This window comes from Epinephelus lanceolatus, chromosome 16 (assembly GCF_041903045.1).
Source record: "Epinephelus lanceolatus isolate andai-2023 chromosome 16, ASM4190304v1, whole genome shotgun sequence".
Lineage (NCBI taxonomy): Eukaryota > Metazoa > Chordata > Actinopteri > Perciformes > Serranidae > Epinephelus > Epinephelus lanceolatus.
The window spans coordinates 31,090,271-31,106,492 of record NC_135749.1 but is presented as its reverse complement, the minus strand read 5'-3'; the positions used below and the strand labels follow the sequence as shown (position 1 = coordinate 31,106,492).

At 38.3% G+C, this 16,222-nt stretch overlaps 1 protein-coding gene across 3 annotated transcripts; it reads right to left on the bottom strand.

The window, feature by feature from the left end:
- Positions 1 to 568: 568 nt before the first annotated feature.
- On the bottom strand, positions 569 to 14,573 carry flot1a (flotillin 1a). 3 transcript variants are annotated; one of them, XM_033637585.2, is made up of 13 exons: positions 14,411 to 14,573; positions 13,873 to 13,955; positions 13,433 to 13,508; positions 12,192 to 12,282; positions 11,506 to 11,649; positions 11,182 to 11,301; positions 10,755 to 10,850; positions 10,337 to 10,489; positions 10,038 to 10,219; positions 8,033 to 8,078; positions 7,682 to 7,819; positions 7,011 to 7,175; positions 569 to 6,140 (listed from the first exon to the last, which is right to left on the bottom strand). In XM_033637585.2, the coding sequence occupies exons 2-13, from the start codon at positions 13,913 to 13,915 to the stop codon at positions 6,120 to 6,122; spliced, it is 1,275 nt and encodes a 424-aa protein (XP_033493476.2). In that variant the 5' UTR covers positions 13,916 to 13,955; positions 14,411 to 14,573; the 3' UTR covers positions 569 to 6,119. The 3 variants fall into 3 exon arrangements, with proteins under 3 accessions (XP_033493476.2, XP_033493475.2, XP_033493477.2); XM_033637584.2 differs by having other exon boundaries at positions 13,873 to 13,936; positions 14,411 to 14,572; XM_033637586.2 differs by lacking the exons at positions 13,433 to 13,508; positions 13,873 to 13,955; positions 14,411 to 14,573 and having other exon boundaries at positions 12,091 to 12,219.
- Positions 14,574 to 16,222: the final 1,649 nt, after the last annotated feature.

Here is a 16,222-nt window from a genome sequence, read left to right as displayed (position 1 = left end):
ATGTAATTGTTTTAACTATTTTATCAGAATAATGTTACTAATTACATTTGATTACTTTTTGATTACTGTTCTAACAAATGTTTAAACTGGGCAATAAAGGTGACAAATGTATGAAAATAAGCTATGCCAAAAGAAGGCATTACTGCAGGGCAAAAATATGTGAAGCAGCAGAAGTAATGTTATATTCTGTATATAAACTTTTTACCAAAAAATAATATATTCAGAATTAACCCATCTGCACCACTGACATTTTGATTAGTAACTGTAATTCCGTATTTTTCCCATCACTGTAACTGATAACATTTACATTTATTTTGCTATTTAATTTACATGTAACTAGTTACTCCAAAACACTGTTTTCCATTTGAATTTAATAGGGCCCGACCAATTTAATTTATTGAGATGCAACAGGTAAAACTACACCAGCAAGTCATTTGTTAGGTAAGGCACCGTAGTTTAGTGCAAACAGGAGAAAAATGCAGCTCCCAGTGATGTCAAAGTGTAAACCAGATACCTAAAATCAACATCAATATATTATGACAGATCAATAAAAGGAAAACCTTAAAAGTATTGAGAAGAAAAAAAGTTTATTAGGACTTCCTCATGCAGCTTCTTCATGGGGTCCTTTTTTTGTTGTTGACTAATTGAGTATTCAAAAGCAACACAACTTATCCAGTGATGCAAAACAAATAAAAAGTGGAGCAAATCAGTCAAAAAACATGCACAAATAAGATGTGTAAACAGAAACAATACAGGAGTAAAGATTTATAAGTAACACATAGCAGTAAAATACAGGATATAATCATTCTGTTTTCACAAACAGTAAAGGATATACTTGGTTTCCCTTTTGCAATTTAATGACAACTTTATTGTGTACAGGTTTGCAGAATAACATTTTCCTACAGACACAAATTTCTTAAAGTGCACAGACACTAATTAAAAAGCAACAAAGTGGTATCTTCCTTGGCAGAACTTCACCAGTGAGTTGAAATAATACAGAAAACTCTACTATACTGATTGTAGCTTAAATACGTTTATAATGAAACACTGCTGTTAGTGAGTTAGTAGAGTTCTTAATGGTGACTTGGGAAACCAACAGTGCTACACTGATCCTGTAAATATCAAATATACAGTATATACTATAGAAATACATCTATATCCATACGTAGTGTAACTTTGAGTATCATTACACTTTAAATATCACAGAGGTACCAAGATACATTTCCTTTTCTATAACTATCCGATCAATCTCCTCCTACTTTGGTGATTCCACAGTAAAGTAGCATACAGCATCCTGACTGAAAATGTGTTTTCCAAGATTAAATTGCAGTTAAAGTGTGACAGGTAGATGCATGCATTTAAACAGTAGTACTAACCTTCAAATAAATAAAACATACCTTCAGAAAGCCATTTTTAATACATTTGGCTGTACTGTAATCAACAGTGCAGAGAACAAAGTCACAAACAGACATATAATGAGGTGTTCAGATTGGGTACCATTGAGGGAAAAGAAATAACCATTGTTGGCTAAATTCATTGCTGTCATACAGCTCAGACAAACAAAACCAAACATGCAATTAATTTTCTAATTTTAAAGAAAAGCAATCAATGTTTTTATTGTAAGATTCTTAAAAAATACCAAAATACATCTCTTTCCTCTTTCATGTAGTGCAATCTTTAGGAACTATTTTATTTCTATCCAACTACACCAACTGTATCATCACGCCGAAAGAAGTGCGCATCTACTGCTAGCTCAACCAGTACCATTTAGCTAGCTAACGTTACACCTCAACCAAGGAGGGCACCATTAACGTTCTCATGCACTGCACTGTCAAGAGCAGGAGCCTCTTGTCAATAGCCCCTTTTACACTGCCAGATTTTCCGTGAATGTTGGGCCGTTTTGCTGGCAAGCTGTGAGTGTTTAGACACACAGGGCCGGATTAGCGAGTTGATCCGAGGTGCCCAATTTTCCGCCTCGTAAGGTAGTCATATTGGTGGAACCCTTTTAGTTTAAACAGACCAAGGCGGCTTTCCACAACGGGAGGGACTGTTGAAGACTTGTGGGAGGAGCTGTTGATGACGCCGCACGTGCGACCCACTGGCGGTGGATAAACAGGAAACGCTGATAGCAGGAATTAGTGAGCAGCTAGTAGCAAGAGGGAAATGCAAACCTGACAGACACTGTAAAGATGAGTAACTGGGGAGACAAGGAACTGTGCGCCGTCCTTGCACTTGCAAATTAAGAGGCCATTAACCGTCAGATGACGGGAACGGTGAAGAATGGGCCGACTTACGAGAGAATTGCAGACAGACTGACCAGCCGCAGCTTCCCTCCCACGTCACTGTTTACATCACACGCTGAACTACACGCTTTGTTACTTGCTCATGCCCCCCATTGCCCCAAAAAAGGCGCAATCTGTAGTTAAACAAAAGAAGGTAGGCAGCATTTTGCTGCACTCCCCGATTTTGTTTTTAAGCTGTCAATGCTGAAAAAAGACTGATTGGGTTTTCCTGCAAATTTGCACAATTCCTATCTAAAAAGGGCTACTGAGTAGATGCACACTTCCTTCTGCATGGTAATAGAAAGAGAGAATATAGTTCCTACATGAAACTGCTCACAAAAAGGTCTGTGGATTATCTTGAGTGAGCGGGTCATGATCTCTGGTAAGAGACATGGGTGTGGAGTTTTCTAACCCTTTTTCTGGCGCTTTGAGCACCATAAGCTGAGTGCCATCTAGGTCCGTTATATTGGAGAGAATGCTGACATCTTTACAGCCAATATCTCCAACAATTGGCAACTCACTAAAATATTTAGATAAATAAGCAGCACTACAGGTAAAACGAAAAGTATGTATTTTTATGTTTTTGTGTGTGTGTGTGTGTGTGTCGGGGGGGGGGGGGGGGGGGGGGGTCCCCCTTTAATGTTTTCTTTTTATGCTAATACAACAAAAGATAAAACATGTTTTGAATACCCAGCCCCAGAGGTTATAGGTGGAGGGTGACAGTAGGATAGGGTTATGGTATAAGGCAAGCTGGAACTATTTTTAGGAACCAATACTCAAAGTTAGCTCCTAAACCTTCACTGGCTTATCATTCTGGGTGCACTGACTCCAAGATGAGAAATTACTGTGCAAGAGATTTTCAATTCCTTACAATGGCTTGTTTGGTATTAACTTTATCATAATAATAAATAAGTTAAATAAGTACACAATACAGCAAGATTGACTAGAGTGAGGTGAAGAAAATAAATAAATGAACCAACGTCTTATTTTGTCCATTTCTGACCACCAATCTGATCAAAGCCTTTCCCTTTCCCTGCAGTAAACACTGGCATCATCTGACAATAAGTAATCTCACTGACTGTTCAGCATCTGCATACCTCTTCATGTTAGGCTCTCATAAAAAAAAAAATAATAATACATAGTTCAGCATTTCAATACAGTTATCTCAAAATGACACTGTAGTATTCCCATTGCTACAACAGAAGGCTAAAGCTATACTTCACACCACATTTCCCTTTACTTCCACAAGCTACACTTTAATGAGAGCTGCTACATGGCTTGTCATAATAACACAAACAGTACCGCTTTACTTTAGGTATACATCTAGTAGAGTGTGTGTATTACTGGTCAGCAAGGTGGCAAAATCTCAAGTGAACCTGAACCAAAAGATCCACGGTCAAGCTCTTGTTTTAGCCTACATCTGTTTTGTTCAAGTGTCCTGACCTGTGGACCTACTGTTAATGATGGACGGAGATAAGGGACTTTAACCATGGTGGTCATTACAGCATCAGCGTATGACAATAAATTATAAATTCTTATTTTGCTTGATCATAAACTTTAAATCAAAAGCTTTCACATTCTCTTGTAACATACGATTTTATATTCAAAAATTGTATGTACTATATTCTGTTGTCTAGATAGACATACACTGAGGTTCAGAGTAAATTGAGCCGAATTTCCTGAATTGCCAACACTGTAAGCATCCAGTAGAAAGGGCTGTGAGGTCTGAAGTGATCATTGCATTGCTCTGATGATAGATATCAAACTATCAGTTAGAGAACAGACATGTTTAGTGTGGAAATGGTTAGTAAGCGTAAGTTAGTGAGCTAAAGATGGGTTAGTGAACCTGCACAACATTTGCTAATAGTTTTGCATACAGTAATTGAGATAATTGTGGTATGGGGCTCCTGCACAGGTTTTAAATATTTGATGTTGTTTTATAGTGGTATGCCTTAAGCAAAGGGTCCTTAAGTTATTTATTTTCCCAGAATCCTCAAAATGTTAACCCTGATTAAGCAGGACAAGATCAGAAGATGTTAGTGATGATTGAGAAAGGCATCAGATTTACAGATTACAATTTTGATTACCTGTTAGTTTGCAACCATCCATGACAACTTTAAACAGGGTTCCCACACATTTTCATGGCCATTCACAACATATAACATGAACAGATCTGTATAGTACACTTTACTCCAAATGTTAATTATATTATTATTATTATTATTATTACTATAATTCTGTGGACAGGGAGCAGTAGAGCTCCCAGAGTGGGGGAGTGACAGCCGACAGTTTGGTTGGCCCATTGGTTAATTTGTTCGGAAAAAAGAATGCTCTGCACCTTTGAACTACCACACTCTATTTTCAGAGCAGTAAACATGAAAGCAAAGTGTGCACTGGCACGTGACAATTGAACGCCCTTGGCTGCCCATGCAATTTCAAAAATGCGGTATAATTTAAAAAGTATAAATGGGGCATCGGTATGAAAACTTTGGGATTCATTACCCACCATGTCAGATCACACTGGCACATTATTCTATTCAAAAAAATTTCCTGCTAGCTGCCAAACATGGAGGGTGAGCAAAATGTCATGCAACGGCACATATAAGAGCTTCGTTACATCAACAGCTACAGAAAAAACATTCGCCATTATGTCGGTGAAGATTCTCAGTCATTCAGGTCATGGTAATCGTAAGTGCTATATCGTAAGCAACTGGACTTGCTTGCATTTCTTGAAAACGTCTCGCCTCTCATCCAAGAAGCTTCTTCCTTCATTCGCCATTATGCTACATTATGTGGAAGGTTATCCGCAAAAGATTACTGTAACAATAAATTTTTATTTGATTTTATTTTCCATGACTTTTCCAAAACTATCCATGATTTTACTAACTCCATTGCTCTTCCAAAACTTTAAGCGATTTTACTAATTTCACGACTTTTCCAGGCCTGAAAAACAAGACATTGGAGTTCCGTAACTTTTCCAGCTTCTCCATGACCGTGGAAACCCTGTTTAAAGACTTTTAAAGGATTGATGATATGATAACTCTTCCTTGATGAGTTCAGTCAGAATCACATGAGAAATGGGTGATGCTAAAACCACAGGCTGTGGTGTTGGTCTCATAATGTCCAGTCTCGTAATGTTAGTAGCTTTAGTAATTTAAGTTTTTGAATGCGTGTTAAACGTTCTTGTTAAGATGCACTTAAGGTTTGGCACCAAGGCAGGGAACAGGCAGTTATGGAGGAGACATTTAGGATAAACACAGACACAGACTTTCTCATTAGTGTGACACAGACACACAAAACTTGACAGTGCAGAAAGAAGAAGGTAGGAAAAGACAGAAGACTGTTAAGACAAAGTGAACATTTACAACTTATGGGTTACACAGAGGCTACAGTTACATTTGTTGGTTGTTATGCTGCATTTTAAAATGTGGTCAAGCCAATGTAAATTAAATCAAAGGCCTAAATCTTGAAAAGAAAACACGTGGCAAGTTTTGTAATTTGAATGCTTTTTGTTAATGCTGATTATAATGCAGTATCAGTGGACTATATGAAAACAAAAAACTGAAATAGCAACTGCAACTGTAGCCAGAAGAGCACTACTTTAGCCCAGACAGACCTCAGTATCAGTGACCGAAAAACATAAAAAGACAAACATTAAAAAAGTGTACGCTACAACACAGAAACATCACAGTAAGATGTCGACAGAGCTACAGGAGGGGAAACGGCTATACAGATGATGTAAGACAGAAATTAGAGCAGAGGAAAAAGGTTATTAGTGTTAGCAGACTCATGCAAAGAAAAATGGTTCTGCCTGGTAACCAGACTGGTTGATTCGCTTCACTCTATGTTAGAGGTCACCTGCAGAATGGAGGGAAAGAGAAAGAGAGCGAGAGAGAGAGAGAGAGAGAGAGAGAGAGAGAGAGAGATTTTTTTTTAAAATAAATATCATTTACAATAATAAACAGTAACAAACGCTCAAAGCATTATAGCGTGGTCTAGTTCCTTCTCACTACTGCTCATCATCAAATGGCAGAGTTAGCAGATGTTTGGTAGATGCCAGATGCGCAGTCTATTCCCAGGGACCCAGATCCAGCGGAATCATAACTTTGCTCTGAGTCTGCTGGATGTGTCCATACGAAACTGTTGCACAGTTTCACATATTTAACTTAATACGAACTTAATAAAGTGACAAAATACCTGGGCTGCGGTTGAGTTATCTTTTTTTTCTTTTTACTTAGATGGCAGGTTGTTTCACTCAGTTAGGAACCTTTCTAAGTGTTAGCCATGATAACAGCTGGTCGAATTCTCTAAATGCTATGGAAAGGTGCTTCAGTGCCTCCTTTCCTATTTCCTTTAGCATAGGAAACACTGGAACATCCTTTAGGTGTCCCACAATTCCTTGTGGTAGTAACATTTAAAGTGACGCACCATTTAGCCACTGATGAAAACCATATGCCTATTTTGCATGAGTTTAACAAGTATTTTCATGCAATCATGCAATTCACGTTTTCCACTGAGGTCATGGTTTAGGTTTAGGAAAACACATAGCAAGTCTTTTTTTTTTTTTTTTTACTACTTGACTGCAACGTCTTCTGCCGGCTACATATTGGCAAAAAAATTAAATTAAAAAAATCAGTGCATCTTTGATACATATTCTTGCATCCTCCATGATGCATTTGACATGCATCAGCAGACCACCGACAGCAAGTCCATATATGGATGTGTTACCTGGGAGATGCTGACTCCAGTCAGTTTCTCCACAGCCTCGGGGAGGCGGAGCATGATGTCCAGCACCTCTCCTGACAGTTTGGCTGCACCCACCTCCCCTCCTCCACTGGACACCATGGTCACCTTGTTGGCTCCACACAGAGGCTTGCTAATCTCTTCTGCCATCTGGTGGAAGACAGATATGACCAAAATGTTGAAACCTTTACAAACTCATTCATTGGCTGATGAAACATGAAGCAAATAAGTGACTCTGACAAACCCAGACATGACAGCATGCAAGGCAAGCAGTTAAACTGAATGAATGAAATGAACCAAATTAAATTAAATTAGCCAGGAGCCATACATGTTATATTTTCCTGATATTTTCTGAGGTGATGCTTTCTTCTTGAATAACAAAATGCGAATTATTCAATAAATTTTGTCAAATCCAAAGTGTCTGAAAAGTTATGCTGTGACTAGGCATCGTTTTTTTTAAATAGATTTTAGCTTGATTATATTTTAGTTTATGCACACCAGTTTTTGTAAAAGGTGCACTAAAAAGAAAACACAATGAGCTGTAAATTAGGACAATATGTGGAGCCCAGGGATGGATTTGTAACCAAAACAAACTACCCCCATGCAGCAGTGATGGATACAATAACAGTGGGCTGCAGGTATAAATAGCTGTTTACCAGAGGCAGTTTCTCCAGCAGCATGTCCACCATGGCTCCATCCTTGTACTGCTGGAAGGCCTCCGCTTTCTTCGCCATCTGCTCCGCCTCAGCTCGACCCTTGGCCTCCACTGCAAAGGCCTCAGCCTCACCTTTAATCTGAAGGAGACAGGTTAGGAGGACGGGTTACTCTACCAGAAAACGCCGCCCCACAACTCCTGAGATACTTTGTGAATTAGACTCAGACAAAACAAGAACGCTTGTGGGCATGAGACCAATATTTCACAACATTCAGCATGATCTCCATTTTAAACCATTTTGAAACCCAAAGACAGCTGAGTTGGGAAGCAGCTGTAGTGTTTTGTGACTCACCCTGATGGACTCAGCTTCGGCCTCAGCCTCCATGATCAACTTAAGACTGGACAGAGAGAGAGAGAGAGAATAGCAGAGTCAGACAGGGAGCAGACAGAATAACTGTAGATGACTGAGCCAACAGTGGACCATATTTCTGTATCATGAACATTACAACATGAGGTAGGGCTTGTGTCTGATCTTTGTTTTCACTTAATCATCAAAAGTACAGTATTATGTTTAATGATTTCTCACTGTCACTATAGTAATTGGATTTCCATCCAAATGTGAAGCAAATTCTAATCAAATTTTGAGAAAATCACCAAAACAAAATCTGAATTTATGAACTTTTCCATCCACTACTGATATGCAAATAGAAGGAGCTGGTTCATTGAGATAAGCAGTAGGTGATGCTAATTCACCAGATATTGTACTTTCCTCAACAGTATTTTGTTTAATGATATTCAAACTGCAATACACTGGGTTTGTTTTCTTTAAATCAGTTTGTCAGTGGCTTTGAAGAGTCATGACTGTCTTAGTACAGTACTCAAGTAAATATACTTTAAGTTAAATTTTGAGGTAGGTCACTCTTTCCATTTTCCACTAATCTTTACTTCTACTCTACTACTGCTGGTACTCACATTTCAGGAGGCAATTTGTTTTACTTCACTTCATTTAATTGATCATTTTAGTTACTATTTTTTGCAGATTCAGTATAATGATACAAAATATAATCCAAATAAATGACACATTTGTATTGGTTAAGATTAGGCAAATCTTAATTTGTCATGAATTATACCCACCTTCTGCAACATCAAAGTGATGTAAACATTAATGCATCAGTGATTACAACCCCAGTTCCAAAAATGTTGGGACACTGTTTCAACTGTACATAAAAACAGAATGCAATGATTTGCAAATCTTTTTTGACCTATATTTGATTGACTATAGTACAAAGATATGATATTTAATGTTCAGACTGTTAACCCTTTTTTGTAAACATACACTCATTTTGAATTTGACGCCTGCAACATGTTCCAAAAAAAGTTGGGACAGGGACATGTTTAGTTCTGTATTACATCACCATAGATGTTAAAATCCCTACATTTCTTGCAATAGTGCTTTGAGAAAGGTTGTTCTTAAACTGTTGGGACTGCCCACAACATTTTTCACAAAGTGACGATCCTTAGCTGAGCCTTACGAGGATGCCGCTTTCATACCCAGTTACGATACTATAATCTTACCAATAAACCTGTCTAGGTGCTTTTTGAGCGTTCCACATATTTGACAGTCTTTTGTTGCTTCTGCCCCAACTTTTTTGGAACATGTTTCAGGCATCAAATTCAGAATAAGTGTATATTTACAAAAAAATCCAAAACAAAACAATAAAGTTTATCAGTCTGAACATTAAATATCTTGTCGTTGTACTGTATTCAATCAAATATAGGTCAATAAGGATCCAAACCTTTTTGGAATTGGGGTTGTATAATCAAATAATACAGTATTATTATTCTGAAATTAGTTATTCTGCATCATGAGTACTTTTACTTTTGGTACTAAGTATTTTTTTTTTATGCTGGCACTTTTGTAATTTTCGAGTCGAATTTTGAATGCAGGACTTTCACTAATAAAAGTCTTTCTGTTACAAGTAGACTGTTGTATCATTGTTTTTACTTGAGTAAAAGATTTGAGTACTTCTTCCGCTTGTGGTGTTAATTAACCTTACCAAACCATGAAATGCCTCATCTATAGTTGTAGAAAGCCTTCATACTAACATAAAAAAAGGAGTGTTTGCAGGTGACAGATAGAAGATTGCTATAATATAAAAGCTTCTGCAATCCTCCACAAAGGTCAGCTATAAAACAGGGATTCAGTATCTTGCCTCAGGTCACATCAGCAGAGACATTGCACTGCAAAGACAGGGGCTTAAACTCTGGTAATAAAACTGAAAAACTGTCTGCCTATTCACAACACCACACTGTAGTTTGTGAAGAGCAGACAGAAGACAACGAGCCTTGCAACTCACCGCTGAGCCTCAGCCAGTTTCTCCAGGCGGTACCTCTCAGCCTCTGCAGGTTTCTTCACCTTGGCCTCCAGCTCCTTCTCCCTGCGGGTGATCTCCTGCTCCTGCAGCGTGATTTGCTGCGTCCGCTCGACCACCTGGACCTGCATCCTCTCCTCCTCAATACGCTGCTTCGTCTTCGCTACCTGGAAAATACAGTACATAAATATAATCTTTTGTCATTCAGTGTTATGACATATTAGATCCAGCCAGTTAATGTGTTACTGATTGTAATCACACAGTTCTTGTTCGCTCCTGTGTACCTGCAGCTGATAGGCCATCTCTGACTCCGCCTTCTTTGTGTTAACCTCAATGTCATAGGCTGCCTTCTTCAGCTCGTAGTCCCTCTGGGCCTTTGCCATGTCGATCTCATTCTTGTACTGAGCCGAGACTTTCTCCTGCATTGCATGGGCCTCCTGCAGAGAGAGAGAAACAGAGAAAGATGACGGAAATAGGGATCAATGGGAATAACTCTTGAAAACCGGTTAAACAGGATGAAGATGCTAAAAATAAAGACAGAAGTTTAGACGAATATCACTGGTAACTGCGCAAAGCAGAGTGATTGACTACTCTATAATCCGACCTCTACTACTGCCTGGTGGTCATTTTGAAATGAGACACTTTCATAGCAGTAACTATATCCTGGAGGATGGAGACAATGAAATATATTATATATTCCACCCTGATCACAGCATCTCTCTTGTTCTTGGCCTCTCCAATGCGAGCGTCTTTCTGAACCTGGGCAGTTCGAGCTTTCCCCAGTGAATGCAGATAATCCTGAGGACGAGAAAGAGATGTTAAAGTTAGATCAGCATTTGTCACTCAAGACGGAATTGATACAAGATACAGAAAATTCATCTTATGGTAACATGCTGTAGCTATGGCAGCTCTTTCAACAGAAAAATTAAAAAAAAAAGCCAAAGTGAGAAATGTTCATCTCATGATTCAGGAGTTAAGATGGTCATCAATTTTGTTAAAAAATTTAGGACCCCAGTGAACCCACCAAATACACATCAAATCAAACATTAATTATACATTTCAACCATGTTATAAAATATTTGACTTTTGAAAGTGACTTAAAAAAATTTGTGTGAAGATATGGGGTTACCTGGTCATCGTGAACATCTTTGAGCGTGTAGCTGACCACGCTGATACCCATGTTGACCAGGTCAGAGGATGCCACCTTAAAAACCTGCTCTGAGAACTTCTTTCTGTCCTTGTAGATCTCCTGTAAGAGGAACATGTTTGCTGTCTCTCAAAGTCTTGGTTGGATCAAAACATTACAAGTTACTGATAGATATGTTTTATAGCTGTGTTATTAGCAATCTGTCTGTCAAATACTCACTGAATTATTAATCACTGACTGGGACTTTAAACCCTGAATTTAAATTCCACTATATCCACTGCTGAAAACAAACTGTCAGATCCTTACCTCGACGGTCAGGTGGGCGATGATGGCCCGCTGGTGGCCCTCCAGCGTCTCCAAGGCGATCTGAGCGATCTCGGCCTCTGACTTCCCCATGAACATTTGGCATGCTGCGGCCAGCATCTGTTTATTCTGACCCTGGATCTTCATCTGTGGGAGACAGCGACTCGTTTCATTCCCCATGTCCAACAAAACAGCAGCTGGTGTTTTATACAAACCAAGAATCATTTTCTAGATATCTATCCATCTATCTAACATACTATATATGAAATGGGCCATTCTGAAAAAACGTACCTTTACTATTGGTACTTTATATTTTGATGCTAATAGTTTTGTACCTCTCCTGAATTAAAAATGTAAATGCATGACTTTTATTTACTTGTAACAAAGTATTTGTACACTGTGGTAGTGCTTCTTTTATTTAAGTAAAAGATCTGAGTCCTTCTCCCACCACTGGGTAGATGTCACACTCAGATGTGGAGGAGCCATGTTGGGTATCCTGACTGAACAGATACACAAAGCTTACAGCTACATCTTTATTATACAGTTAGTCAAGATAATAACTTATAATAATTCCTTCTGATGACCTACATTAACTATTTGTTAAGTTCTTTAGACCTGTCCCCCTGAAACCTCCTCCTGCTTCACTGGTAGGGTAGCCCGCTGGTCCCTCTGAAGTGATGCTCACTGACCTGGGCTATCCCAGTGACAGAGATGGGCACCCCATGGCGGGTGTACACTTTATCGCTCTTCACATTCAGAGTCAGAGTGTTCAGGGAAATCCTGGAGAGAGGCAGGGTGAGACATATAAAAAGGAAAGAATGATAATGGATGGATTATCAGCTGCTATAATGGTATACATTAAAGTGCAGTCATTTCCGTTTTGTCCTTGTATTGAGTTGTGTGCACTTGAGGATTTAACAGGTACAGGATTTGGGCCAGCTACACTCAGACAAATAAAACATTAAATCTGGTGCCATATGATGAGCTGAAATTAAGGTGGGAGGAGCAGCATGTGTCCTGGCAGATCCAAATGTGTCCTGGACAGCCCCGCCTGTAGGCTACATACACCGGACAAGAATGTAAATGCAACACTTTTGTTCCACTCCTATCTTTCATGAGTTGAAATGACAGATTTGAGACTTTTAAATGTTGGTAAAAGTGAGCACTTTGTCAACATAATCCATCAGCCTGACAGGTGTGGTGTCTCAAGATGCTGATCAAACAGCAGCAATGGCTGATCTCAGACCTTCTTGCAGATAAAGACGCTGGAAGTGGAGTTCCTGGGCTGGCTCACTACATCGGTTGGATGTACTTCAGTTTACAGACATCAGCTCTGGTGGATATTCCTATCCTACTCCTATTATAATGACTATCACAAGGCACAGCCGTGTCATAATCACGCTGTTTAATCGGCATCTTGATATGCAACACCTGCCAGGTAGATGGACAAGCAGAAGTGCTCACTAACACGCATTTAAACAAATTTATGAATTTAGAGAACTCGGCTTTTATGTGCAGAGAAAAAGAATTTGATTTTGTAACTTAACTCATGAAAAATAGGAGAAAAGAAAACAAGTGCTGCATTTTCATTTTTGAGAAGTGTATGTTTGGGTTGACAGGAGGATAGAAACTGCTCTTGTGACATGGTTGTTGACTACTAAGTAAGGGATAGTTTATTTCCAGGAGACACAAACATTATTAGGCAATATAAAGATGTAACTAATCATTTTCATTTAGTGAAGACAAGGCAAGTGGGCATTGATTTAAATCTGCGTCCATCAGTCATCCTGGCACTATAATTGCAAATCTGCTATCGTATGATTTATGACCTTCTTATTAAAATATCCTTTAGTGTCAAGTTACTCAGTTATCTGTTAAAAAAGCAGCAACATCATGCATTAAATTAAAGATCAGCAGACAGTTTGCCAACCTCTGTAACTTCTGGATGCACGGGATGACGAACACTCGGCCTCCAGGTATCATCAGCGGGGGAGAACGACACAGCCCTGGGAGAGATGAGACACCGAGCAAAGCCTCAAATCAGACTCCATTCATGACTAAGGTTGAGTGATATGAACATAATATTGCAACATCATGTTTTTCAAGTGTTTTGGTTTGGCAATATTTCAGAAGTAGATACTCATCCAAAAATTGGTTTAGTAGTAAGGAGTAATTCTTATGTTATAACCTTTGTTGCAAAAATTGTGACATTTTAAACATGTTATGATCTTGATGTTTTGAAATATTTTGAAATTTGGTACATTTTGTCCACCTTGGAATGACAACCTTTTGCATTAATGGGAATTTATTTAACAAATGATACGCTCCTTGTAATGGTATTATATACATAAGATGAAAAAACAATTTTACCTGACACCACCATAGCCTCGTTGGGACCACAGGTGTAGAACATGCTTGCTGATCCTCCTTCAAACTGGAAGCCAAAGAAAGTACTGGAATAATACAGTGAGCCACAAAGTCCCACCTTGTTTGGACTTCCACTATATGTGCACATTAGTTGTATTATCTTATTTTAAATAAAGCCTCAAAAATGACTTCCAGTTTATGCTGTAAGTCTAGGACTGCCATTAATAAAATTAAAGCAGGGGGGTATGATGGGAGCTACCAGGCAGACCACCAGGGCTAATATCTAATTTAGCCTTCACAAATATTGCGCAGTAAAATCCACAAGAAAAGCCGTGAGAAATGAATAACAGAAATCCCCACATATTGGAGCCACTCACTGAGGGACAGTAACGCTTAAAAATTTCTGTCTTGGATTACTCTGTGTATTTTGATAGCGGCTAGCTGTCTATCCAGTCATTTACCTCAATCGATTTGGCTCCCACATTTGTTTTTACAGTCGAGAATCACTATGGATAGAGGCGTAATATGGTGGCACACTTACCGGTTAGTATATGAGCGATGTGGTTTAGGTAGAGTAGGCTAAATTTGGGGCAAAAAGTAGCGGTATGTCTCGGTTAAAATTAATTTAATTTCGTCCCCAGTGACGGTTATTCTCGTCAGACACCAGCTGATGCAGTACAACACAGACACTGCAGCTCAGCGGCTTTTATAGAGCACGCCCATCATTCACACTGTGTGCGTCTGTCATCTAGTGGCGCGGTGGGTAACTGCAACAAATGTCCCTGCGTTCAAGTGCTGTCGGAATAATCGGAAATATTAGATCTCCACTGGGAAAATTCACGTGAGCGCGCCCCGAACCGAAATAACAACTCGGAAAACCGGCGAAAGGTTTAATACACGACTTGTCAAGTTGACGTTATATATGCAGAAACACGGCGGTCGGAAAAAAATGTTCGATTGTTTGTAATAATCATTTTATTGTCTTAGGCTACATGTTGCATATTGCAACTGTTTTGCTGACATTTAGCCTAATTTGTAATACGGTTGTGACGGGAAGCTGCTGTCCTCAGATTAGATAGAAAGTTATTTATTGGCATTAGTTCTAATAACAAGTCAAGTAAAGCAATATTTGAGTACTAATAAGGGGTGTCCTGTCCTGGTCCAAAATTACTTGGTAATATTAAGCATCAAGCTATTATTAAAGTATTGTTTAAATGCTCTGAACAATGAAATACCAGAAATCCTCTTTGTGGCGTCTATTTTGTTTCCACATTACGGCTTAAAGTTTATAAACACACCCGAAGTCTGGAAAAAGACTTACCAACCCAGGATGTAGGACCAACTGAGGAGCACGTGAATGCAGCAGAATAAGGTTTATTACCAAGTAGATTTTCACTTACAAGGAATTTGTCTTGGTGTTTGGTGCATTTAATAAACATATTAAGAGGACATAAAAAAACAAGGCAAAGTACTGCAAAAAAAAAAAAAAAATCAAGATCATACATAGACAATAAAAAATATAATGAATATGTTTTAGAATGAGAGAGCTGTACAGTTTTGTGCAGGCTGTGCAAAAATATTGGTGAGGGGATGTGCAAAAGTTCATAGTACTGGGAATCAGTGTTCAGTGTAGTCCTCAATTAATTTGTCTCCCTGTTCATAGCAGTGGTAAATGAAATACATAGACCTTTTATACAACATCATAGAAATGCTCTGTTACAAGTAAAACTCCTGCATTCAAAATTCTAATTAAATGAAAGTCCAGAAGCATAAGCTTTAAAAAAAATACCAATTACCAAAGTAAAACGAGGCTGCTCACCATGCAGAATAATAAAGTAATGACAAATAAATTGCATTTATAAAGTGCTTTTCTGGACCCAAAGCACCAGAGACAAGATACAAAACAACAAAGACATTTGGCACATAACACTGCAGGTATACTGATGTCCCATTTCATATTAATACTATGTTATGTTATTGGATTATAATTATTGATGCATTAATGTGAAGATTGCATTACTGTTGCAGCTGGTAAAGGTTAAGATAAATTTGATTACTTTTTACTTATCTTATCTTATCTTATCTTATATTAACTTAACTTTTCATCATATTTTAACTTGTTAAATGTGTTATGTGTTATTAATCTGAATCTGCATATGCGTACAACATTGCAGGTGCATAGGTCTAATTCCATCCTAATATACATTATAGTATTGGATTCTAATTTTTGATGCATTATTGTGAACAGCACAGTACTGTTGCAGCTGGTAAAGGTGGAGCTCATTTTAATTATATTTTTTTCTAATCTCATCATACTTTAATTTGATGAATATATTTTGTAGAAGCCTATTAA